This window comes from Rhipicephalus microplus, chromosome 5 (assembly GCF_043290135.1).
Source record: "Rhipicephalus microplus isolate Deutch F79 chromosome 5, USDA_Rmic, whole genome shotgun sequence".
Lineage (NCBI taxonomy): Eukaryota > Metazoa > Arthropoda > Arachnida > Ixodida > Ixodidae > Rhipicephalus > Rhipicephalus microplus.
Genome location: NC_134704.1, coordinates 135,913,334 through 135,935,068, shown reverse-complemented (window position 1 = coordinate 135,935,068; position 21,735 = coordinate 135,913,334). Strand labels below are relative to the sequence as shown.

Sequence of the window (21,735 nt, the reverse complement as noted above, 5' to 3'; positions counted from 1 at the left end):
CGTTCTAATAAAGTGTCTGAGTAATGGACACAATAATACCACACAATAACTGCACGTTTAAGACTATTGTAAAAATACTTCTACACTCGTTCGCTTCATATAATCCAGCATTAGCCACACAGCAGTGTCTAATGCCTGTTCAATTAACGTACGATGTTAACGTGCTCATCACTTCTGCGTTCCTTGAAGACCAGAAAGAATATTCCTTGATTTGTGTCCATAGCGAATGTAGAGGTAATACATCACATCTGAACCAATGATGCAATGAGCCGATGCTTCAAGACGTTTAGTCTACTAATGCGAGATTGTTAATGAACTCGTGTCGCAGAAATTTTGGTTTCGGTGTCGGCGTTTGGTTGTGAGCGAAAAATTAGCGTTGTACATCACCCATAATTCTTGACAGAGGCAAATGAGAAACTGAAATTTTCGAGGTTTCAGTGAGGATCAAACAAAGGCCACCTTTGTGGCAAGCAGGTAGTCTGCTACAAAGCCATGTTATTTGTTCGAAAGCTGTGAAAAAAGTTAAAAATAAATTCACTACAGGAATTTCATGTTGTAGAAGCTAGGAGTATCCTTAACGCGTCATACATTGGGTTACAGAAGTGCATACTCGCACCAGGTGTCGATGTATGTTATTTATGAACGAGTGGGCGTTTCGAAGGTCTGCTCAATACATAGCGCACTGCCATATCTTAACGTCAGCATCGGATATAAAGGCTTCAACAAAGTGTGCAGCTCTGTCAGTTAACGTGTGGCCTTAGTGCGTATCCGTATAGTGCCCTTTCCTATTTCACAAATTGAGTGAATATAGTTCAGTGGAAGCCGCGCAGATATTTTGCAGCAGGCATTCTGAAATAGTTTGAAACAGGCATTGAGAAGTGACCCGTCAATTGATTGCTTACGGAACGCACCAAGAATCGAAGGAGGCTCTGTAGTATTTCAAAAGCAGAAGTGAATGGGCCTCGACTACGCTATAGAGATAAACTCTCGAAGGTGAAGCTTTCTATTGTAATACAGGCGTGGTCATCTGCTAATTTGAGCGCCTTACTCTACATTGGTGACCCGAACTTTTATAAATCCGACGATGAGTGTGACACACGCAATATGAATGAAATATTAATGGTAAAGCTATGCTCTGGAGTCATGACAACGCTTTTCATGCTCACTTGCGAGAACATTGCTGTACAGAACGGGAAAAGAAATTAAGAGCGACCGCCACAAGAATTTCATTGAATCTTTGTTAGTTTCCAAATATTGATTGGTGAACTGCATAGCAACAGCTGGTAAGACATGTATCAGCACCTCTGCATAGCTTTTAACGAAACATGAACCATCTACGAATTTTCGTCTGTGACCTGTGTAAGTGTTGTCTAATCTTGTGAACTTTCTATGCTTTCGCAAGTCTAGAAATTCGGCACCATTCCGCAACGAGGCTTCGTTGAAAGATGGCGCTCTGTCTCCTTGTGTTGGTCTGCTGGGCCATTTTTGATTCCCGCAATGGGCTGTACCAACGATGAACCAATATACAATAAAAATACTCAGTCAATCTTCTACGTTCATCGTGACAACTTGGTAGCGCAAACAAACCGCACAAGGGACAAAATTTAGCGCAAACTAAAACTTGGGTTAAATCGTGGCAGAAATATATGCAAGTTAAAAATACGAGGGAAAAGAAGTACCAAGGGGAAGGAACAGCATCACATCTGGTCATCAGGTGTAGTCGAAAAACGCAAACTCACAATCTAAAAGTGATGAAGAGGGTGAACTGGCACAAATATTACTGTTCCTCTTCATGAAAGATGCTTCAGCTACCTCCAAGTCCTCGCGTCATGATGTGCGTATGAAAGAGAGGTGCATAGAAATTTTGATGGGCAACCACGCTTTGAGCAATTTTCAGACAAATGCAAACTGTAGGTGCAGGCCTTAGCGCGTTGCAATGTTCTCGAAAGCGCACATTCACGCAGCATCAAGTCTGTCCAATATACAGCCTGTTTCAAGGCAATAGAATGCAATAAACCGCAATTATTAGGCAGTTATTAAAATTATTGACATAATTGGTTGCGTTTGTTTGTGTCCTTTGTCTCCCGTCTGTTTGCGCTACTAAGATGTCATAACGCGTTTCTGAGATTGCACACAAAGAGCACGTGGGCGTCTTTTCTCCAGTGATTGTTTCATGGTTGCTAACAAACGACTCCCGTTTAGAACCAGTAGAAGGTGTGTCTTGTAATAAAAGCAGTATTATTGCCGAAGCTATGGTTGCCGTTTGGGAAAACTGGACATGACATATAACCGACCATTATTGCTGGTGTGTGAGAATTTTTAGGTTCCACAAACACTTAGCTTACAATATCGCCCTTGTCATTGCGACGGCGGCACGTTTTCTGCAGAAGAAGTTAATACTCTTATTTCCTATTTACTTATTTGATTCTTTTAGTTCAGATGACGCTGCAAGGGGTGAACGTCAACAGTTAGTGAAACTCCAAATGGTATGCAAAAAAATAGAGTGCCCGATTCAGTGACATGAGTTACTCTTCCGGAAGAAATATCGCCAAATGAACCACCATACCTTGCAGGGCAGCCTCCACACGAATTCTCGTTGTGGCATGGTGGCTGTTCTCGTTTGTACTGGTATCATCATACACCGCAAATCTGGCGTCCTTCTTGACTCGAGAAAGGCTCCGGTCACCAATAGAAAGCGTCGAAGACTTGGCGAAGCAGACCAAGGTTCTGTATGGCTGTGTCCACTCTGGATCTACACAGGCTTTCTTCAAGGTAGGAGCTTGTGTCTGAGCTTTATGCTCAAGGTTTTCAGATGAAAGTTCATATGCACGAACTTCAGGAAAGTTGAGTGTGCCCCGCGAATAGTTTTGGGTAAAACGAAAAACAGTTATTGAGAGCTCGTCCTACTTGTTCATGATGAACACAGGGCCACCAAAACGGAGCACACAAGAAAAACAACGACACATGAACTTTTTACTTTACTCTTGTTTTTTTGGTTTCATAGAGAGGAAGTTCGAAATTCTTTTCCAGTGGTATTTTCAGTAGGCAGCAATAATAAAATTGATTTGTAATATTAGGTCTTTGATTAAATATTTCATAAATGTTATGCGAATTAGACTCGAAAGCGAAGCTGCCAAATCGACCGGCAACATCGAAGTAAAACTACACGTACACCGTTACTATTACGCGCGTAGGACATATTTGTGTTACCAAACCATAATTTGTATATACCTATATTGCCATGCAGTATATGGTAACCTTACATATAAGTCCCATACATCTGCGATTCTATTGTGGAAGCGATTTTTGTTGTCCTGCAACCACTACACGACCCCACGTTTCTACAATCGGTGTCCTAGCAATCGGATATTCAGCCTGATTGATATCAAGGAAACTACGTGGTCCTGATGATCTCATGCGGAAGGAGCTGCTCGGAATATCAACGTTTTCACAAGCCCGTCATAAAAATTTGGTCATTGACTGCACAACAATTTTCGAGCGTTGTACAATCTGAGTGTTTATGACACACACAGCAAATGGTACGCTTTATGCGCAGCATTCCAAACACGAGACATACGAGAGGATGTGGAATGTAATGAAAGACGACCTGGTATCGTCCAACGCCGAGGGCGTTGAGCGGGTGGAGCGTGGAGGCTATGCCTTTCTGATGGAATCAACCAGCATAGAGTATGTGGCTCAGCGTCGGTGCAAACTCACGCAGCTCAGAGGGCTTCTGGATTCAAAAGGATATGGCATTGCGATGCCACAAGGTATGTGATAAAACTCGTTTCGACGTTTCTCCTAATGCAAAACGCGCACATCCATATTGCTAAGCATTGACTAGACTTTTGTGAAAATTATACCAAGAGCTTGAGTTATCCTTGCACTGCTTATTCATGAACTAACGCCAAATAAACAACATAGGCGTTACTGTAAAGAGGTTAATGAAAAGACAAGACTGCGAAAAAAAATAAAATTGATTGGTTTTGTCACTAGGGCAAAGCAATGAGTGATATACCGAGACACTTCAGGATCACGCGGAGACCGACAAGCGTCTCGATATTATGAGCACGCCAATACGGCACTAAGAAGGATGGCTGATAACGCATAGGTCTAAGATGGATAAGTGTGGACTAGTTACATCTTTGCATTTGAGGAATGCACTGAAAAATTTCTGCAATGCAGAAGGCGACGCTCTTGGATTTTTTTTCAACATGGAAGTGTTCTATGCCGGTTACCACCAAGACTTCGGCGACTTATTTCCGTCACGGATATGACGTTGTAAGAATAACGTCACACATGAGAAAAAAAGAAGCGTTCAAGAAGTTTTCCCATTGATCATCAAACCTCTGACTCTTGTGGAAACGGTGAAAACCAGCAAGTATTTTACCAACTAAGGTATTGAGACACTTTTTGATTAATTGATTGATTGATTTGTGAGGTTTAACGTCCCAAAACCACCATATGTATATGAGAGACGCCGTAGTGGAGGGCTCCAGAAATTTCGACCACCTGGGGTTCTTCAACATGCATCCAACTCTGAGCACACAGGCGTACAACAATTCCGCCGCCAACGGGAATAGAACCGCCGCAGCCGGTATTCGAACCCGCTACCTGCGGGTCAGTAGCCGAGTACCTTAGCCACTAGACCACCACGGCGGGGCAAGGTGTTGAGACAAAAGATGGGCTTGGTGTGAACACGCCCTATGTCTTTCACACGTTCTCGTTAACTCCGCGCTTTTTGTAGGCGAACCTCGGAGGTGCTGCCATGTGTGAGTGCTTGAAATAAGTAATGGAGCACAACGTAGTTTAAGCATGGCATTCGAGATTGTGCGCTGGCGTGCAGCCTTGGAGGCAATGATTAAATCTTCACATTAGCAGCGAACAACCCTAACCGAAGGAGCATCAGAAAGTCACCCATGTAGTTATGTTTTTTTTTCTTTCGCTAAAAATAACCTTATGTATACGTCCTGTACAGGGTGCGGCCACCTGCCTGGCTAATCCCACGTTGGGACTGCGATGTCAAGCCTCGCTTCTTGTTAGCGCGTAACCTCTCAATGTTGAAGTCGTGCCGCTTTTACACGCATGTTACAAGCATGATACGTTACCCATCACCGACTACTTCATTTGTGATAGCAGTGGTCACTTTAATAAAGCTGCTGCAGTAAGCAATGCAGCAAGGGAACGATGTCGACGGGCGAACGTCGCACCTAGGTGGAGCGGCACTAAGGCCAGCTAGACGTAGAACGCCGGCTCGCGTTCTTGGCTCAAACTACGAACCTTTGTTTCCCGCGTTGCTGAAGCGCAGTTTATGTGCTTGACCGCTCCCGTAGGTTTCACGAGCGCACACCGTGCTGTTCCTCTCCATAACGGAAGATGTTTGAAGAAGCGCTTAAAAAATAACAGTGCTTAGTGTGTGCTAGTTAATGTCATCTTTGGGCGCGAATAAATATACGATGTGTTCAGGTATATGACGAAAAATTCAGCAGAGTCCCCGCACCTGGGAGTTAACGTTATGCGAAGCATGCGGAGGGAAGGTGACTGTGTTGCAACTTTTTTATTGAGCGACACGTCATGAAATGACGTCCCACTGCGGCGGTCTAGTGGCTAATGCATTCGGCTGCTGACCCACAGGTCGCGTGATCGAATTCCGGCTGCTACGGCTGCACTTCCAATGGAGGCGGAAATATTGTAGGCCGAAGTGCTCAGATTTTGGTGCGCGTTAAAGATCCGCAGGTGGTCGAAATTTCCGGAGCCTTCCACTACGGCGTCTCTCATAATCATATGGTGGTTTTGGTATGTTGAAAAACACATACCAATCAATTATTCATGAAATGACGCTAAATATATGTACAAATAATGCACACGCAGACATATGTTGAAGAGTTAGAGATGTTCATATAGCCTGTTGTTTGCACTTGCGCAACGATGCCAACTGGAACATGCGTATTAGAAACACACAAAACCTGATTTGAAGCGCTCATGCTCGCGAGAATGCTGTGCCTGGACACTGCAACATAAATCGACTTCAGCGCATGGCAACTTACCACAATTTACGTTAACCCAACGTAACGGCTGTATCAAAGAAATACATAAGTAATGTTTATAAAATTACGTAGGCAATACTGCAACCACTATTGGCGTTTCACGAGGATTAGCGTCTATTTGAAAACTATTTTCGATACCTGACACTGATAGGCAAGAAGGCAATCTTTGAGATAATTGTGAGAGAAAAACAGGAATCGAGAGTATTGCTGCACAATAGATTCGAGGCTCTGAATGGTGTAACCGACGTTAGCGTTTATAATATGAAGGATAATCTTATTAGTAGTATTAAAAAGTGTGCAAGAGAATTCGGAGGTGCTGTCACTAGACTGAACGTTGGCAAACTATCTGAGGAGACAAAAAATGTCATTAAAAATGACAAACCACGAAAGCATAAAATACAACCATCAACTAAAGCTAGTAGAGATTTCGAAGTTATTCAATAGGAGTAAGGTAGCCGACACCAGAAGGTATAACAAGGAGAGAATCGAGCAGGCTGTAAAAAGTGGCAGAAGCCGAAAAGCATCGAAGGCTAACATGTGCATCGGCGAAAATTGGATGTATGCATAATAAACAAGTCAGAGAATGTTATACTTATTATATATAACATAGTTGGAGTGGCAGAAAAGTTCTACAGAGATCTCTTCGGAAGCCAAAACAACCAGATAGATATCTTAAGAAGCAATATTAACTCATAGAAATTCGACATCCTACCAGTAACAACAGGGCAAGTACGGAAAACCCTACAAGCAATCAAACTGCTGATAAGGATAAGGTAACAATAGATCTACTGAAAGATAGCAGAGAAATTTTTCACTGTCCACCTTACAAACGCAGTCTCTATTGCACGGGCAGGGTACCAAAATCTTAGAGGAACACCAACATCTTAATGCATAAGAAAGGAGATGTCATGGGAGTGAAAAATACAGGCTGATGAGCACACTGTGAACAATAACTCATTGATTACCAACTATTTACAACAATAATAGGTAATAGACTGAGGGCGACATTACACTTCAATCAACCAAATGACCAAGCAGGATTTTGTACAGCTAGACTTCTCCGCAATAGACCACATTTATAGTGCACACTAGCTGATAGAGAAACGCACGGAATACAACCAACTCCTATACATAGCCTTCACAGATTACGAGAAGGTGTTTGACTCAGTCGAAACATCAACAGTAATGCAGGAACCATGGATTGGGCACATCTACGAACCTTGCGTAAACACACTGAAAGAAATCTATAGAAGAGGTACAGCCACCATAGTTTTCCACAAAAAATGCGACAAAATCTCAATAAAGAAGGGTGTAAGACAGGGAGACGCGATCTCTCTAATGCTAGTCACCGCATGTTTACAAGCGGTTTTTCAGGGTCCTACATATACACGGGTTAGAAATAAGACTTAATGGGAAGTATCCTAGTAACCTGTGACTAGCTAATGAAATAGCCTTGATCAGTTACTCAGGGGATTATTTACAGCTCACGATTACGGGATTGGACACGGAAAGTAGAAGAGTAGGTCTGAAAATTATTATGCACAAAACTGAAGCGTTCTGCAACAGTCTCGGCAGAAAAGAGCACATTGCGAAAGGAGGAGAGACGCTGGAAGTTGTAAATGAATGTCTACTTGGGACAGGAAGTAACCGTGGAGTCAAACCTTGAAAATAAAATAACTAGAAGAATAGGGAAAAGGTGGATCCCATTCGGCAAGTATTTTCGAATCATGTATGATAATCTACCACTAATCATCAAGAGCAATATTTTTGCCGGTACTTGCCTACGGAGCAGAAACCGGCAGGCTTACAGAGATGGTTCTGCTTGAATTGAGAACGACGCATTTATCGATGAAAAGGAAAATGATGGGAGCAACCTTAAGAGACAAAAAGAGAGCAGAGTTGGTCAGGAACCAAACCCGGGGTAAAGAATATATTAGTTGAAATTAAGAAGAAGAAATAGACAAGGGCCGGGCACGTAGCACGTAGGCAAGAGAACAGCTGCTCATGAAGAATAACTGGCTGAATTCTGAGTGAAGGCAAGTGCTCGAAAGGGATGCAGAATGTAGGTGGGCCCATGTCATTGAAAAGTTCGCAGCTATAACGTGACAGCCGAAAGCACAAGGCGAAGTTTATTGGCGGATCATGGGAGAGTTTTTTGCCCTGCAGTGGACATGCGTACGTCCGTCTGTTCGTCCGTGCTTCCATCCATCTGTTCATCCGTGTCTGTCCGTGTTTGCGTCCGAAGAGCCAGACGGCAGCATGGACAGATAGACGGAAGTGTGCGTGAATGAACGCGCGGATGAACGGACACACGGACAGACGCTTCGTCCCACTCATCATAGTTTACTTCATGGGTATGCTGTGAAAACCACTAACGCCACTTGGATTTTCTCCCAACGCTCGGCTAACTATTACAGTGATCGCTTCATATACAATAATTTCGGTATACGGTTTCTTTCGCAGACGAATATGGAGCAATTTCTAGTTGACTTTGAGATTTATTTGAAAATTTTGGGGCACATATTGCGCTTTATTGCTTGCGTCGCTTATTTGCGGAAGCCTCAAATACCTATCGACACTGTTTTCTGACCTTGGCTGAAAGTGTGGCAGGGTCCCTTAAAATAACCTATATATAAAAGAATATTGTCACGGGGTCGTGACGGGGCTGAAGACAGGAGACTTCGTGTTGGGATTTAACTGTTTATTTGGGCGAACCTTTGCCAGGTAAACGGAAAGTGCAATTACAGCAGCAGTGTCGCACATATAGCAATCTCAGACTGATAGCGGTGAACGGAGCATCGGCCTTCGATCAACAACTCACAAGCGGCAAAGCGCGTCGGCATTTATACCCTTGCCGTCGAATGTTCTAGCGTTATCGCTGGCGGTGGCGTAGGTTCCAGAACAATCTGTACCGTTCGTACAGTGGGCGTGACTTTATCAAAATGATCTACTACAGTCCAGAACCTTCTGGAAAACTACAGGTGCGGTTTGCGCTGAGAATCGTGTGGTGTTTTGGGATGATAAGAAAAACTTGGGAAATGGAACTTGGCAACATCATTCAGCCTTATTTACTATCGCCGTGAAGACAATTTGCCGACTTTGATGGGACGACATTGACTAAAGATTGCCGTCCACTTGCACTGTTTGTATGCATGATTGATCGTTATGTCACTATTCGGAGACCAGTAGGCTAGAAACGCAATCTGCAGTCGCGTCAAAAGTCACTTGTGCTTGTGACAATTCAATCGTAAAAACACGTGTCAAAAGCTTCAAGAAGCAACATTTTCGAAACTACCAGCAGGCAAGAAGATGTAACTGTGCATGCGCAGACTAGCATCTCGTATAGCGAAAATTGCTGGTTTGGTAAAAAATAGAAATAAACGAATATTTGAAACTGGACTCTTGCTAGGCGGCCACATACTTTGAAGGTCTGCTGGAATGATCCCCTGGTGGTGAATAACAAATTTAGTGTGGCACTCTGAATGTACAGAGCATGGGTTGAACTTCTAGCCATGCCAGTTGCATTACCACGAGAGTGAATGACAAGAATACTCATGTTTTAAGATTTGTGTGCATGATAAGGAACTCCAGACTCTAAGAACTACATACCAGAGTGCTGCACTATTTTTGGGAGAGTATTTTCTTGTCCCATCTATCACTCTCATTCCCAGAGTAAATCACCTTTTTTTGAGGCAAAGTTTAGTTATTCCCCCAGAAAGGTTTAAGGTACCTCAACTGAAAAGAGTAACCTTACCCGAAGTGCTCTTATGCCTTAGTTTCTTCATATCACAAGTAATGCCTATGATCTGTCTTGACATTTTCTAATTTAGATATGCAGATTTGAGTGTTTCAGCACGCGCGATAACCAAACAGATTGTAATTCATGTGTTCGCTTTGTGTCTCGCTGGGTGGCGACGTCGATCTGACTTGTTTCGCTGTAAACAAAGATTAGCGTAGCCAAAGTTTTGTGTGGCGCTCGAACTGACTCGTTAAGGGGTTATCCATTTATGTGTGTAGGAAACATCGTACTTTCAGACTACACACTGAAAGAATGTCGTTTTCGTCATTCTTGATATACTTTCGGTCATTCTCGTTCAACTCGTGTGACTAAAGCAATAATACTTCGCTGTAGCTGTGCCATGCATTAGCTTATTAGGAAGCATCCTCCCTGTTTAACGTTCATAGCGAGAAATATGAATTACGAAATAACAATAAAGCATTATCTGTTTCAATTTAGTTTCGAGAAAGACCAATTCAATGAGCTAATATTATCTTATATAACTACATAAGTACGCAGCCAGAAACACCGATTTTTTATTCAAGTGCCTCCGAGTGCACGAAAATTCACTGAGAAGCGCTGAAAGCGCTGTTCTTTGTAGTATTTGTGTTTAATGCCACAACAAGAAATAAAATACTTTTTACTGCATATATGGTCATGTATTAAGTAGTGATAGTCCACTCGTGGTGTGCAGGCGCATCCATATATAGATTAGGAGCGTCAGTATAACCAGGTTTCATTCTGCCATGCTTTAGGAGTATGCGTGAATTCCACTTGCTCGAAGAGAAGTACTGTATAAAGCAGTTTCACTCTCTCTTTTCATACAGGGTGAAAACGCATTTCACTTTATTCGATGCTTTGCGAAAGTAGAACACCACTTCGCGTTTCTAGCACACTTGGAATACCTTCCACAGTCTTTAGAGTGTACTTGATATGTAGTCCGCAATTACGGCGTGGGTTCTTAACAAGGTTGTTGTTACCTAGAAAACTCCTGCAGGTAATGTTATTGTTAGGGGTCCTTTCCTATGCGTACCTCCATGAATACGCTTCCAGCATAACCGTTAGGCAGCGTAGTCCTAATGCAGGCTCTCTTGTAATGAAGGTTCGAAAGTACTCTTTCTGTATGGAAGGCATTCCCAAGATTACAAATGTACTTCTTCTACACAGCGTTTGTAATTACTAACAGAAACAAAAATGTTTAGGTGCACGTGGAAGGTGTGATGAAAATAGAGTCGCGAACAGCTACTCGCACTAATTCGATTTCAGCATCGCGTTGATGACACGCCATCACAAGCTGAGCTCTTTCTTCCAACGCAGGTTCACCGTTCCGCAGCGTACTCTCAGCAACTATTCTACGTCTTCAAGAAAGCGGGACATTTCAAACGCTCAAGGACCGCTGGTGGAAGGTCAAGGACCCAGCTAGGCGATGTCCTGACGACCAGGTGGCGTCCTGGACCGACGCGGTGAGCGAGCTAGGCCTGCCCAAGGTGGGCGGCGTATTCGTCGTACTGCTTGCCGGACTTGGTCTGGCTTGTCTGATCGCCTTCGCCGAGTTCTTCTTCAAGGCGCGTTCATCGCGCGAAAAGCGTCGCAATGCTTCGACAGGTGCCTCGACGTCGGGACGACCGGTAGATGTGAGTGTCCTCAACGCTCTCTTTTGCTTTTCACGCAAGCGCGAACGCTTAAGCTGCTCTGCTACCCTCATGTCATAAAGTTGTTTTGGTCTGGCTAGAATTTGTCTTTGTTTCTGTTCCCATTGTTGCATTTCACACCTGAAGGAGTACGTACAATATTGTTTATTTAGGTTATTTGGTTCGTTTATGCTTTCATTCATTAGTTATTATTAGGTTAGTTATTCATTAGCCAGTCAGTCAGTCAATCAGTCCATCAGTTCCAATCTTGAAGACTCGAGTTTAGGATTTTCATATTAAGGTTGGGAAAGGGTTTAAAATAGCATTTGTTCTTCAGCATCTCAAAACACGGTTATGCGAGCCAGAGATAGAGAGAGAGAGAGAATAAGGATGAAAGAAAGGTAGGGAGTTTAACCATTGCTGAGTCTGGTATGCTACCTTGCACTAGAGAAGGGGTAAGGGGAATAAAAGTTAGATAGGGAGAAGGATAGAAAGTCACTCATGCTGTCGACGAAACTTTAAATATCTTTATTTATATCTTAAGGTCTATGCTGCGCGTCACTCGCTAACCACAACATTGCATTCCCACTAGTTGAGTTTTTTTAACCTTGCTGGGTTAGTTTGATTTAACTCATTATGATAGCAATAAATCGGTGATCATGAAATAATAGTTACGTTGTGTGTATGAGTGATTTTTTGAGAGCTGTCACGTTACGCATTGCTACCGTTTGTAGCTCCACAGATAAAACACCGAAATGTAGAAGTGGCGCAATTTTCAGTGTTAAAACTACGATAAAAAAATAAGAGGTGAAATAGTGGTAGTCTCTTAAATAATTTTGAGCACCTGGTGTGTTTAGAGCGCACTTTCATAAGAGCTGTGATGTTATTTGAATTTCGCCCTCATTTAGACGTGGTGGTCATGCCCTTAAGCTAATCTGTGCCATTGACCTAATTCAAAGGTGCTTGCAGGCATGTTGTCTTATTATCTTCCCTTGAGGAAACTGCGTATATCTTTTCCAGTTTAGTAATTTTGCAAATTTATGCCTATGACTACAAGAAAAAAACGGTAGTACCGGGTGACTGTCATAAGGAAACACCAATTTATTTTTCTTCTTCCAATTTCTTTGCAGATCAGTGGCAAGTACCTCCTGTAGGTGGTCTCACAAAGTGGATAAATGGATTGTTCAAAAGTTTCTAGCACGGACAATGCTGCCAACAATGACAAATAGAGCTGAAGTGTCTCCTTTAAAAACTGTCGAGTGTATGCAACTGCCACATCTTTTTTTCCAGGAAACTACGTGAGGCTCTAAGTACAAAGAACGTTTAATAAATTTGTAAACATTCCGTATTTTTTTGTCTTTATGGATTTTCTAGAATTGAAGTTATACGGATCGGAAGATTTATAAGGCCTCTGTCAGGAAGTTTTCGCCTAACCATACCAGGAAATACGTTGTTATCATGAGAAGGGTTTACGTATATAAGAATAATAGGTGACAGCTAAGGATGGCCGAAAGTGGAGATTCGAAGTTCTCTCACAAAATATAATATTACAAAATATAACTACCGAAGCGTCTAAAGAAGTCTAGGACTGGGCGTTGTGCTTTGTTTTGTAGTCTCTTAATCTGCATGTGTCGGTGATATTCAGTTGTTTGCGTGCTTTATCGACGAAAACTGCGTTTCCGTAACAACACTTCCTGCTTCGATTCATTACTAGATCCGCAAGCAGCTAGTAGTAGTAGCCTTGCTTGTGTCAAGATGGTTAAAGTATACTAACAGTATAAGCAAAACTGCTCGAAAATGTCGTGCATTTGTAGCCGTGTAGGCACGTGTGCTCCGATTTGGGTGCACGTCAAAGAACCGCAGGTGGTCGAAATTTCCGGAGCCCTCCACTCGAGCGTCTCTCATAATCATATGGTGATTTTGGGAAGTTAAACCCCACATATCAATCAATCATTTGTAGCCTTGTTCATACCATCCAAAATGTAAGGGTGTAAATGGGATTGTAAGGGTGTAAATGTAAGGGTGTAAATTTAAAAATCGGAGCGTAAAAAGGATGTTCATATGGGTGCTTTTAATGCGTATACCCGTTTTACAGCTTTTAGGGTGTAAATTTTTTTATAGTGCATAAATACGTCTTCACATCCCGATGCACTGACTATGAGACCACCTTACTGGACGATTCACGCACTTCAATATATTTTTATGTATTCTCTGCTGCCCGCACGCTCTTGCATACGCGTATATATTAAAACATTTATTTCGTGGCAAAAAGAAAAAAATAAAGGTACCTTAGCCTGTACCACAAGTATAACGACAGGAAGAACGCGATTGGTGGCAGTGAGACACACGGGGCCGGCTCGCACACATCGGTAGACAATCTGGTGTTACGGTCCTTACGGCGCAATATTTTCTTTTCGTATGTACGCACTCCGCTATGTCTAGATTTCATTGTTGTAAAAGCTTCAAAATTACAACCTCTCCTCTCTTCAAGGTGATTATGCAAGAATATGCGTAATCTCCATGAAGAGGGTTGAAACTTTGCTGCTGGTTCCATATGAATAGTGACTCGTTGTTTTGTTCACCACTAGATGACGCGAAAAGAGGCAGTGATTGCGCTTGCTGACGCTGGAGCGCGCTGCAAGCAGCCGCCGGAGCACGCAGACCACGCACTCACGCATCCCCTTTCATAAAATTGACAGCTCTACACGTTCTCGCGCACAGAGAATAAGTACATTTTTACAAATGACATACTAAACCTGCAGAATTATATAAAATGTGACATTGGTCCCACGAGATTGAGCTATGAATTTGAGGTCAGGTTCAACCAACGGAACAATGAACTTATTTTATCTGTTGCAGATGAGCTTGTGTAATTGCCATAAGAACATTAATAGTGTGAAGAAGAAGATGTGCCTGCAGCGAGCAGCATCGCCAACGCCTGGCTCTCTCGGCTCGTTCTTCGGTTCGTTGCTGTACCGATCGCTGGACGGTTCTTGACGCTGTCTCGTCGCTGTCTTTAACGGCTAATAAACCTCCTCACATTTGGTGGAAGGTGCTGTTAATCCCAGTTGCTACACCCTGGAGCTGCGAAGCCGCACGCTACCACCTGTCATGACTGCCAACGCCACTACATCGACGCCTTCGCTCCAGTTCAACTGCCCTGGCCATCCTAATCTACGGGAGCCGAAGGTCTTCAGTGGTGCGGATGGGACCGACGTCGAAGACTGGCTCGAGCACTATGAACTGGTGAGCGCCAACAATAAGTGGGATGAAGCCGACAAGCTGGGCCACGTGATATTTTATCTCACTGGCATCACCGAATTGTGGTTTAATAACCACAAACACAACATCCCCACATGGAGCGTCTTCAAGACGTCATGTGCTGAAGTGTTTGGTCGGCCGGCTGTCCGCAAGCAGAGGGCAGAACAGCGCTTGCGCGTCCGCTCTCAGCAGACTGGCGAGACCTTTACCAGTTATATTGAGGACGTCGTCGACCTTTGTCGACGTGTGAATGACACCATGCCCGAATCCGACAAGGTCAAAAACATACTGAAGGGCATCGACGACGGCGCATTTCAAATGCTTTTGGCAAGGAATCCAAGCACAGTTTCTGAAGTCGTCAGCTTGTGTCAGAGCTACGACGAGTTAAAAAAGCAACGCACTCTGACTAGGCAGCCTCAGCCTGGTGGTGAGTCACTGTCCAGCTTCGACTCCATGCCCGACAATTCACTATTGCTTCAGCAAGTCCGAGTCTTCGTCCGTGAGGAAGTCGCCCGCCAACTTTCTCTAGTGCCCTTTACTCACGAGACCACCACCCGTCTACCTGCCCCGCTTCGCATGGCTATATCGGAAGAGGTTGCACAAGCTGTTCCTCGTGCGCACTACGAGCCACCTCTATCAAGCCGTGGTCACTGCCCGGGTGTCGCACAGCCGGTAGGCGCTCCTGTCGCCTATCCGCCAGCCGTTCAGCCTGTGGCCGCGCTCCTAACCTATGCAACGCAGCCTGTGGCTCCGCCTGTCGCCTTTTCACAAGAGATGCAGCCCGTAGCCGCGCCGCTCACATATGCAGACGCTGTACGTAGGCTCCCGCAACCACCCTACACCACGCGCTCACAGCCCGCACACCCGGCTGCCTATACTGCACCTTGGGCGGCATCACCAGTCGCCAATTCCTGGAGGACGCCCGATAACCGACCGATTTGCTACGCTTGCTTCACTCCCGGACACGTTGCTCGCTACTGCCGCCGTCGACCTCAGACGTTCGGCAACTATGCCCGGTCGTCGCATCCCGGCAGCCAACCCTTCGTCCAATACGGGCCGGTCTCGCCACCTCGCTATGCGCCTACTGACCACCTGGACTTTCAGCCGCAACGCGCACCCTCTCCTCGTCGGCGATCGCCCTCCCCCATGCGTCGCCGGCCCGGACCCTCCGACCAGGAAAACTAAGCAACGCAGTTCAAGAGGCAAGAACTGCGCCGTTTTCGAACTGTCTAAGCCCTCGCTCCCCTCCTGCTAACGTGGTCGCAGTAACTGTTGAAGGTTATTGTACTTTCGCCCTTGTGGACACTGGCGCCGCTGTTTCTGTTATTGCCCCTAATCTCTGCCGTTTATTACGCAAAGTAACGACGCCGCTTTCGGGACTGTCACTTCACACCGCAAGCGCACAGCAAGTAACGCCTCTCGCAGCCTGCACTGCAAGAGTCTCCATCAAAGGCATTCTTTACATCGTGGAGTTTATTGTTCTTCCTGTCTGTTCGCATGACGTCATCCTCGGGTGGGACTTCCTATCCCGCCATAATGCCGTCATTGACTGCGCACGCGCCGAAGTTGAGTTTTCACCCTTGTATGATGTCCCATTACTGGACGCTCCTCATCAGCCGCCGAAGTTGCTCGTTCTTGAAGATACCGATATTCCGCCTGGAAATTTCGCCCTTGTTCTCGTTTCATGCAACGCCTACACTGACGCTAGAGTTCTTTTTATGCCTTCCGATATCTTCAAATGTCGTCGAGCTTTGCCGCTGCCTTTCGCAACAATTGACCTTGCCGCCGGAAGAAGCAACATGTTCGTAAGCAATCCGCTTTCCACACCTGTCACATTGCTTGCGGGGGAATGTCTCGGCCGCGTGCAGGATCTCGACCCTTCGTTTTTGTTTGATGTCCCGGACGACTACTGCGACCACCCAAAAGCACTGTCAGCACTTGGGGAGTCGTCCAATCATACGTTTTCCAGCGCCGTCGCTGACACTCTCACTCCTACCGAACATGCCGACCTGCTGGATCTTCTCCATGAGTTCAGGAGTTCGTTCGATGTGTCGCAACCTCAACTGGGCCGCACATCACAAGTCAAACATCATGTTGACACCGGCCTACACCAGCCACTGCGTCAAAGACCATACCGTGTCTCCGCTGAAGAGCGCCGCGTCATCAACGATCAAGTTGAAGATATGCTTCGTAGGGACGTCATTCGACCATCTCACAGTCCCTGGGCGTCTCCCGTCGTCCTGGTGCGTAAGAAAGACGGATCTATCCGATTTTACGTGGACTATCGTCGTTTGAATAAGATAACCCGCAAGGACGTCTATCCTTTGCCGCGCATTGATGACGCCATTGACACCCTTCACGGAGCGGAATTTTTCTCGTCACTAGATTTGCGGTCTGGCTGCTGGCAGGTCCCAATGGCAGAAGCCGATCGCCCAAAAACGGCATTTATTACACCAGACGGACTATATGAATTTAACGTCATGCCCTTTGGGCTTTGTAACGCGCCTGCCACGTTTGAACGTCTTATGGATAATACGCTACGTGGCCTCAAATGGAATATGTGCCTGTGTTACCTCGACGATGTCGTGGTTTTCTCCCATGACTTTCCTACGCACCTCTTTCGCCTCAGGCACGTTTTAAGTTGTCTGACCAACACTGGTCTGCAGCTTAACCTAAAAAAATGCCGCTTCGCTGCACGCGAGCTCGTCATCCTAGGCCACATCGTGTCCAAGCACGGCGTATTACCAGACCCAGCAAAACTTCGAGCAGTCGCACAATTTCCCAAGCCGACGACCATGAAAGAACTTCGCAGTTTTGTAGGCCTATGCTCCTATTTCCGGCGCTTTGTTCGCAAATTTGCATCTATCATGTCACCGTTAACGCAGCTTCTTCGCGGTGACGTGAACCTCACCTCCTGGTCCCCTGCATGTGACGTTGCCTTCGCTACTCTGCGCCATCTGCTTATTTCTCCACCTATTCTTCGCCACTTCAACCCGACGGCTCCTACCGAAGTGCACACCGACGCCAGCGGCGTCGGGCTAGGCGCGGTCCTCGCTCAACGAAAGCCCGGCTATTCAGAATACGTTGTAGCCTACGCTAGCCGCACTCTGACGAAAGCCGAAACTAATTACAGCGTGACAGAAAAACAGTGTTTGGCTCTGGTGTGGGCGCTTGGAAAGTTTCGGCCGTACTTATACGGCCGCCCGTTCGATCTAGTAACTGATCACCACGCGCTTTGCTGGCTTTCCACATTGAAAGACCCTTCTGGCCGCCTTGCGCGATGGGCACTCCGCATCCAGGAGTACGACATTTGCGTCGTATACCGCTGCGGACGCAAACACTCTGACGCTGATGCCCTGTCCCGCTCACCTTTGCCACCAGATCCGACGTGCGGAAACACGTGCCTCCAGTACTTGTCATCGTTAAATCTTGAATCAATTGCCACCGAACAACGTCGTGACCCGTGGATCGCCTCTCTTATCGAATATTTATCTGGCACGCCCAACCTTCCAGTATCTCGATTCCTCCGACGTCAAGCTCTCCATTTCGCCATCCGCGATCAACTTCTTCATCGACGCAACTACGCTCCCGATGGCCGCCGGTGGTTGCTGGTCATTCCACGCACTTTACGATCGCAAGTATGCGCCTCCCTTCACGACGATCCGCAATGTGGCCACGCCGGAGTGTTCAAAACATATGAAAGCCTTCGCCATTGCTATTACTGGCGCGGCATGTACAATTTTGTACGTAAATTCGTGCAGTGCTGTCCTGACTGCCAGCGACGTAAATCAACACTGCCACGTGCGACTGGTGCATTGCAGCCACTTCCATGCCCTGCCAAGCCATTTGATCGCGTCGGCGTTGACCTCTACGGTCCCCTTCCATTGACACCAGATGGTAATCGGTGGATTATAGTGGTGGTCGACCACCTGACACGCTACGCCGAAACAGCCGCTTTGCCGAGCGCTACAGCTCAGGATGTCGCCTCTTTCATTTTGCAACGCTTTATCCTTCGACATGGTGCACCTCGAGAGCTCCTTAGTGACAGAGGCCGCGCTTTTCTTTCCGAGGTCGTCAAAACTCTGCTTTCAGAATGCCACGTCATTCATCGGAAAACGACAGCATACCACCCGCAGACTAACGGACTAACGGAACGGTTCAACCGCACGCTAGGTGATATGCTCTCAATGTACGTGGCATCTGATCACAGCAACTGCGACCGTGTTCTCCCATACGTCACGTTCGCATATAACACCGCAATACAATCCACCACGGGATTCTCACCTTTCTTTCTTCTTTACGGACGTGAACCTTCCCATACAATTGATACCCTACTTCCTTACCGTCCTGATGCTTCCGAGTGTCCACCTATCTCCGATGCTGCTAGACAAGCCGAAGAGTGCCGCCAGCTCGCCCGTGCGTTCACCTCGGAAGAACAACAACGCCAGAAAGAAACTTGTAGCACCTCTCTTCCGGATCCCAACTATGCCCCAGGGTCTCTTGTGTGGCTTGCCATCCCATACCAAACACCGGGACTCTCCTCGAAACTTGTCCCGCGGTACGAGGGGCCTTACACCGTTTTGGAGAAAACCTCTCCGGTTAAATTCCTAATTGAACCAGTTTCCCGATCGGACGACATGCGCCGGCGTACACGTGACATCGTCCATGTTTCCCGACTGAAACCGTACCATGAGCCTTTGCCTGAAACTTCTTAAGTCGCCAGGATGGCTCCTTTTTCAGCGGGGGCGATTGTGAAGAAGAAGATGTGCCTGCAGCGAGCAGCATCGCCAACGCCTGGCTCTCTCGGCTCGTGCTTCGGTCCGTTGCTGTGCCGATCGCTGGACGGTTCTTGACGCTGTCTCGTCGCTGTCTTTAACGGCTAATAAACCTCCTCACAATAGGAATATCAGAGATAATAAAATTTTCTGAACTTACGTCACGATGGCTGTTGAAGTTATGTGAAAGGCGGTGTTATTTATTGCGATAACAAATATATGAACACTCTCGGCTGTATTACGCCACCGGCGTCGGCATGGGCGTCAATGTCTTGCACCGTATATGTATACGTATCTATATATATGAAAACACAAGAACGAACAAAAAAATCTCAGGAAAAAGACCGTGGCGCGCGGAATCGAACGTTGGACCTGCGCGTCGTCAATGCGAGGCGTTAACCAGTACTTCTTTGGGCGAACAAACGGCAAGCTATTCTTATCTACCACTTACCGATGTTAGCGGGAATCTCGGGGAGGAAGGGGGGACTATCGTATTTTAAGCATTATCAGGAAGATGGCGCAGTGAGCGCGCGGTGGCGCACATCTCTCACGCGTACTTTGGCCCGCGTAGAGAATAAGAGGGTGTACGCTCGATCACACACCTTTATCTTGCAGTGGGAGAATCCTACGTCTTAGCTATCCTTTGGGTTCCATCAGAACGATTTTGTTGTAGTTACCGGGCGCACAAAGGTCACTGCAGTCGTTGCACAGCTTCCGTTAGCGAAAAGGGCGCGCTTTTTCGACACAGCAAAGTGTTAACTGAGACGTGTATTCGCGTCACTCTGTAACTGTGAGTACGTTTCGTGCATCATTTGTGTGTGAGAAACGCGGGGCACGTTTCAATGTGCTTGCCATTCTGCGCGTGTCCTTCCAATTTGTTGCTATCGAGTTCATTGCCTCGACTTTGCGGCAAAGCTGTGACTTTTTTACGTAGGCGTCCCAGTTTTTACAGCATATTAAGAATTGCGGGGCTGCAGTACACCGTCATGCACTTCTTCGCTTTGACCTTCCCTGAGAAAAGCGCTTTTATACTCCCATTTTGAAATTTCCCCTACGAATTGTTTGCGGAAGTTTTATATTGTTTCATGTAATGGACGTGGCTTTATGATAAGTGGTCTAGTTTCCCCTCCCCGGGTGGGAGATGGCGTGTATAGCCAGCAGTATTATACGCGTACTGGTCGCTAAACGGGCGGCGGTTCACAAACAGAAAAGGATTCGCGTTTCACCCTCACATCGCGCCTCTCTACTCCAGTGGGCTTACACGCCCAAACAATGTATTATTCAATTCGATTCAATTCACTTTTTATTTCTTTTCAGACTTGAAAGAGAGGGGACAGGGATAAAAGCTACCACACCTTGGCAGAGGTTCTGCCTCATTTACAAATGACAGCAACACATTGCAGAGAAAGTATAAGCGACACATTAAAAACAAAGTAATACGCGATAACAATACAGTTTAAATAAAAAGAAAACATTGGTATGCATCATTATATATTTATATATGTACAGGCAATAAAATATTTGCCTGTGAACGAAATTGCGGATTTTATTGATTTACATTTTTATACCCGATACACAAGTATAAATAAGTAGGTCGATAAACTCACGTGCATGCGCCTTTTGGTAAAATGTTCTACACAGTTTAAACACGAAGGTAATGTACGAAAGAAAAAAATATACATTATTTACAGTAATAGGAATCTGTGTGGCCTGACTGACGAAATTGTCTTATTTCTTGATTGTAGTTGCACAAAGGGTCAAAATCGGCCTTTGTAAGCTTATTAAGTATGACTGGGACAGTATGTTTTAAGAATTGTTCGTAATATTTGATTCGAGGTGTAGGGACATGCAATTTTTTCTTATGCTTAGTATGTCGAATACTGTGGTTTACATTGAAATCAGTCAGTGAAAGTGTAATATAATTATTGGACTTTAGGTATGACTTGTAAGTTAAAATAGGCGATTATTGTATAAAAAAACACAGGTAGAATATGAAACTTTACGAACAGATCTGTCTGGCTCCTCCGCAATTCTGTTCGATGCTGCTTACCTAGCAGTGGATACGCGGCTCTAAGAAACTCAGCAGGTTTGGATATCTGTCGTGTATCAGTTGACAAATGCAACGCTATTAGTGAATGCTATACAGTAAGGCTCTATATATAGTCTGGCTGTTTTATGGAAACATTGTATGTATGGTTTTTCTAGATAAATATGTTTTTGCAAGGAGCACTCCAATCTGGGCA

At 45.4% G+C, this 21,735-nt stretch overlaps 1 protein-coding gene across 1 annotated transcript in view; it reads left to right on the top strand.

The window, feature by feature from the left end:
* Window positions 1–12,800, top strand: part of LOC119173706 (glutamate receptor ionotropic, kainate 3-like) — a 142,811-nt gene extending 130,011 nt beyond the window's left edge. The window contains exons 9-12 of the mRNA XM_075894622.1: window positions 2,574–2,772; window positions 3,557–3,770; window positions 11,143–11,459; window positions 12,587–12,800. Of these exons, the coding sequence (XP_075750737.1) occupies window positions 2,574–2,772; window positions 3,557–3,770; window positions 11,143–11,459; window positions 12,587–12,610 (754 nt within the window). The 3' untranslated portion in view covers window positions 12,611–12,800. The remainder of the gene's footprint in view (window positions 1–2,573; window positions 2,773–3,556; window positions 3,771–11,142; window positions 11,460–12,586) is intronic.
* The last annotated feature ends 8,935 nt before the right edge of the window (window positions 12,801–21,735 follow it).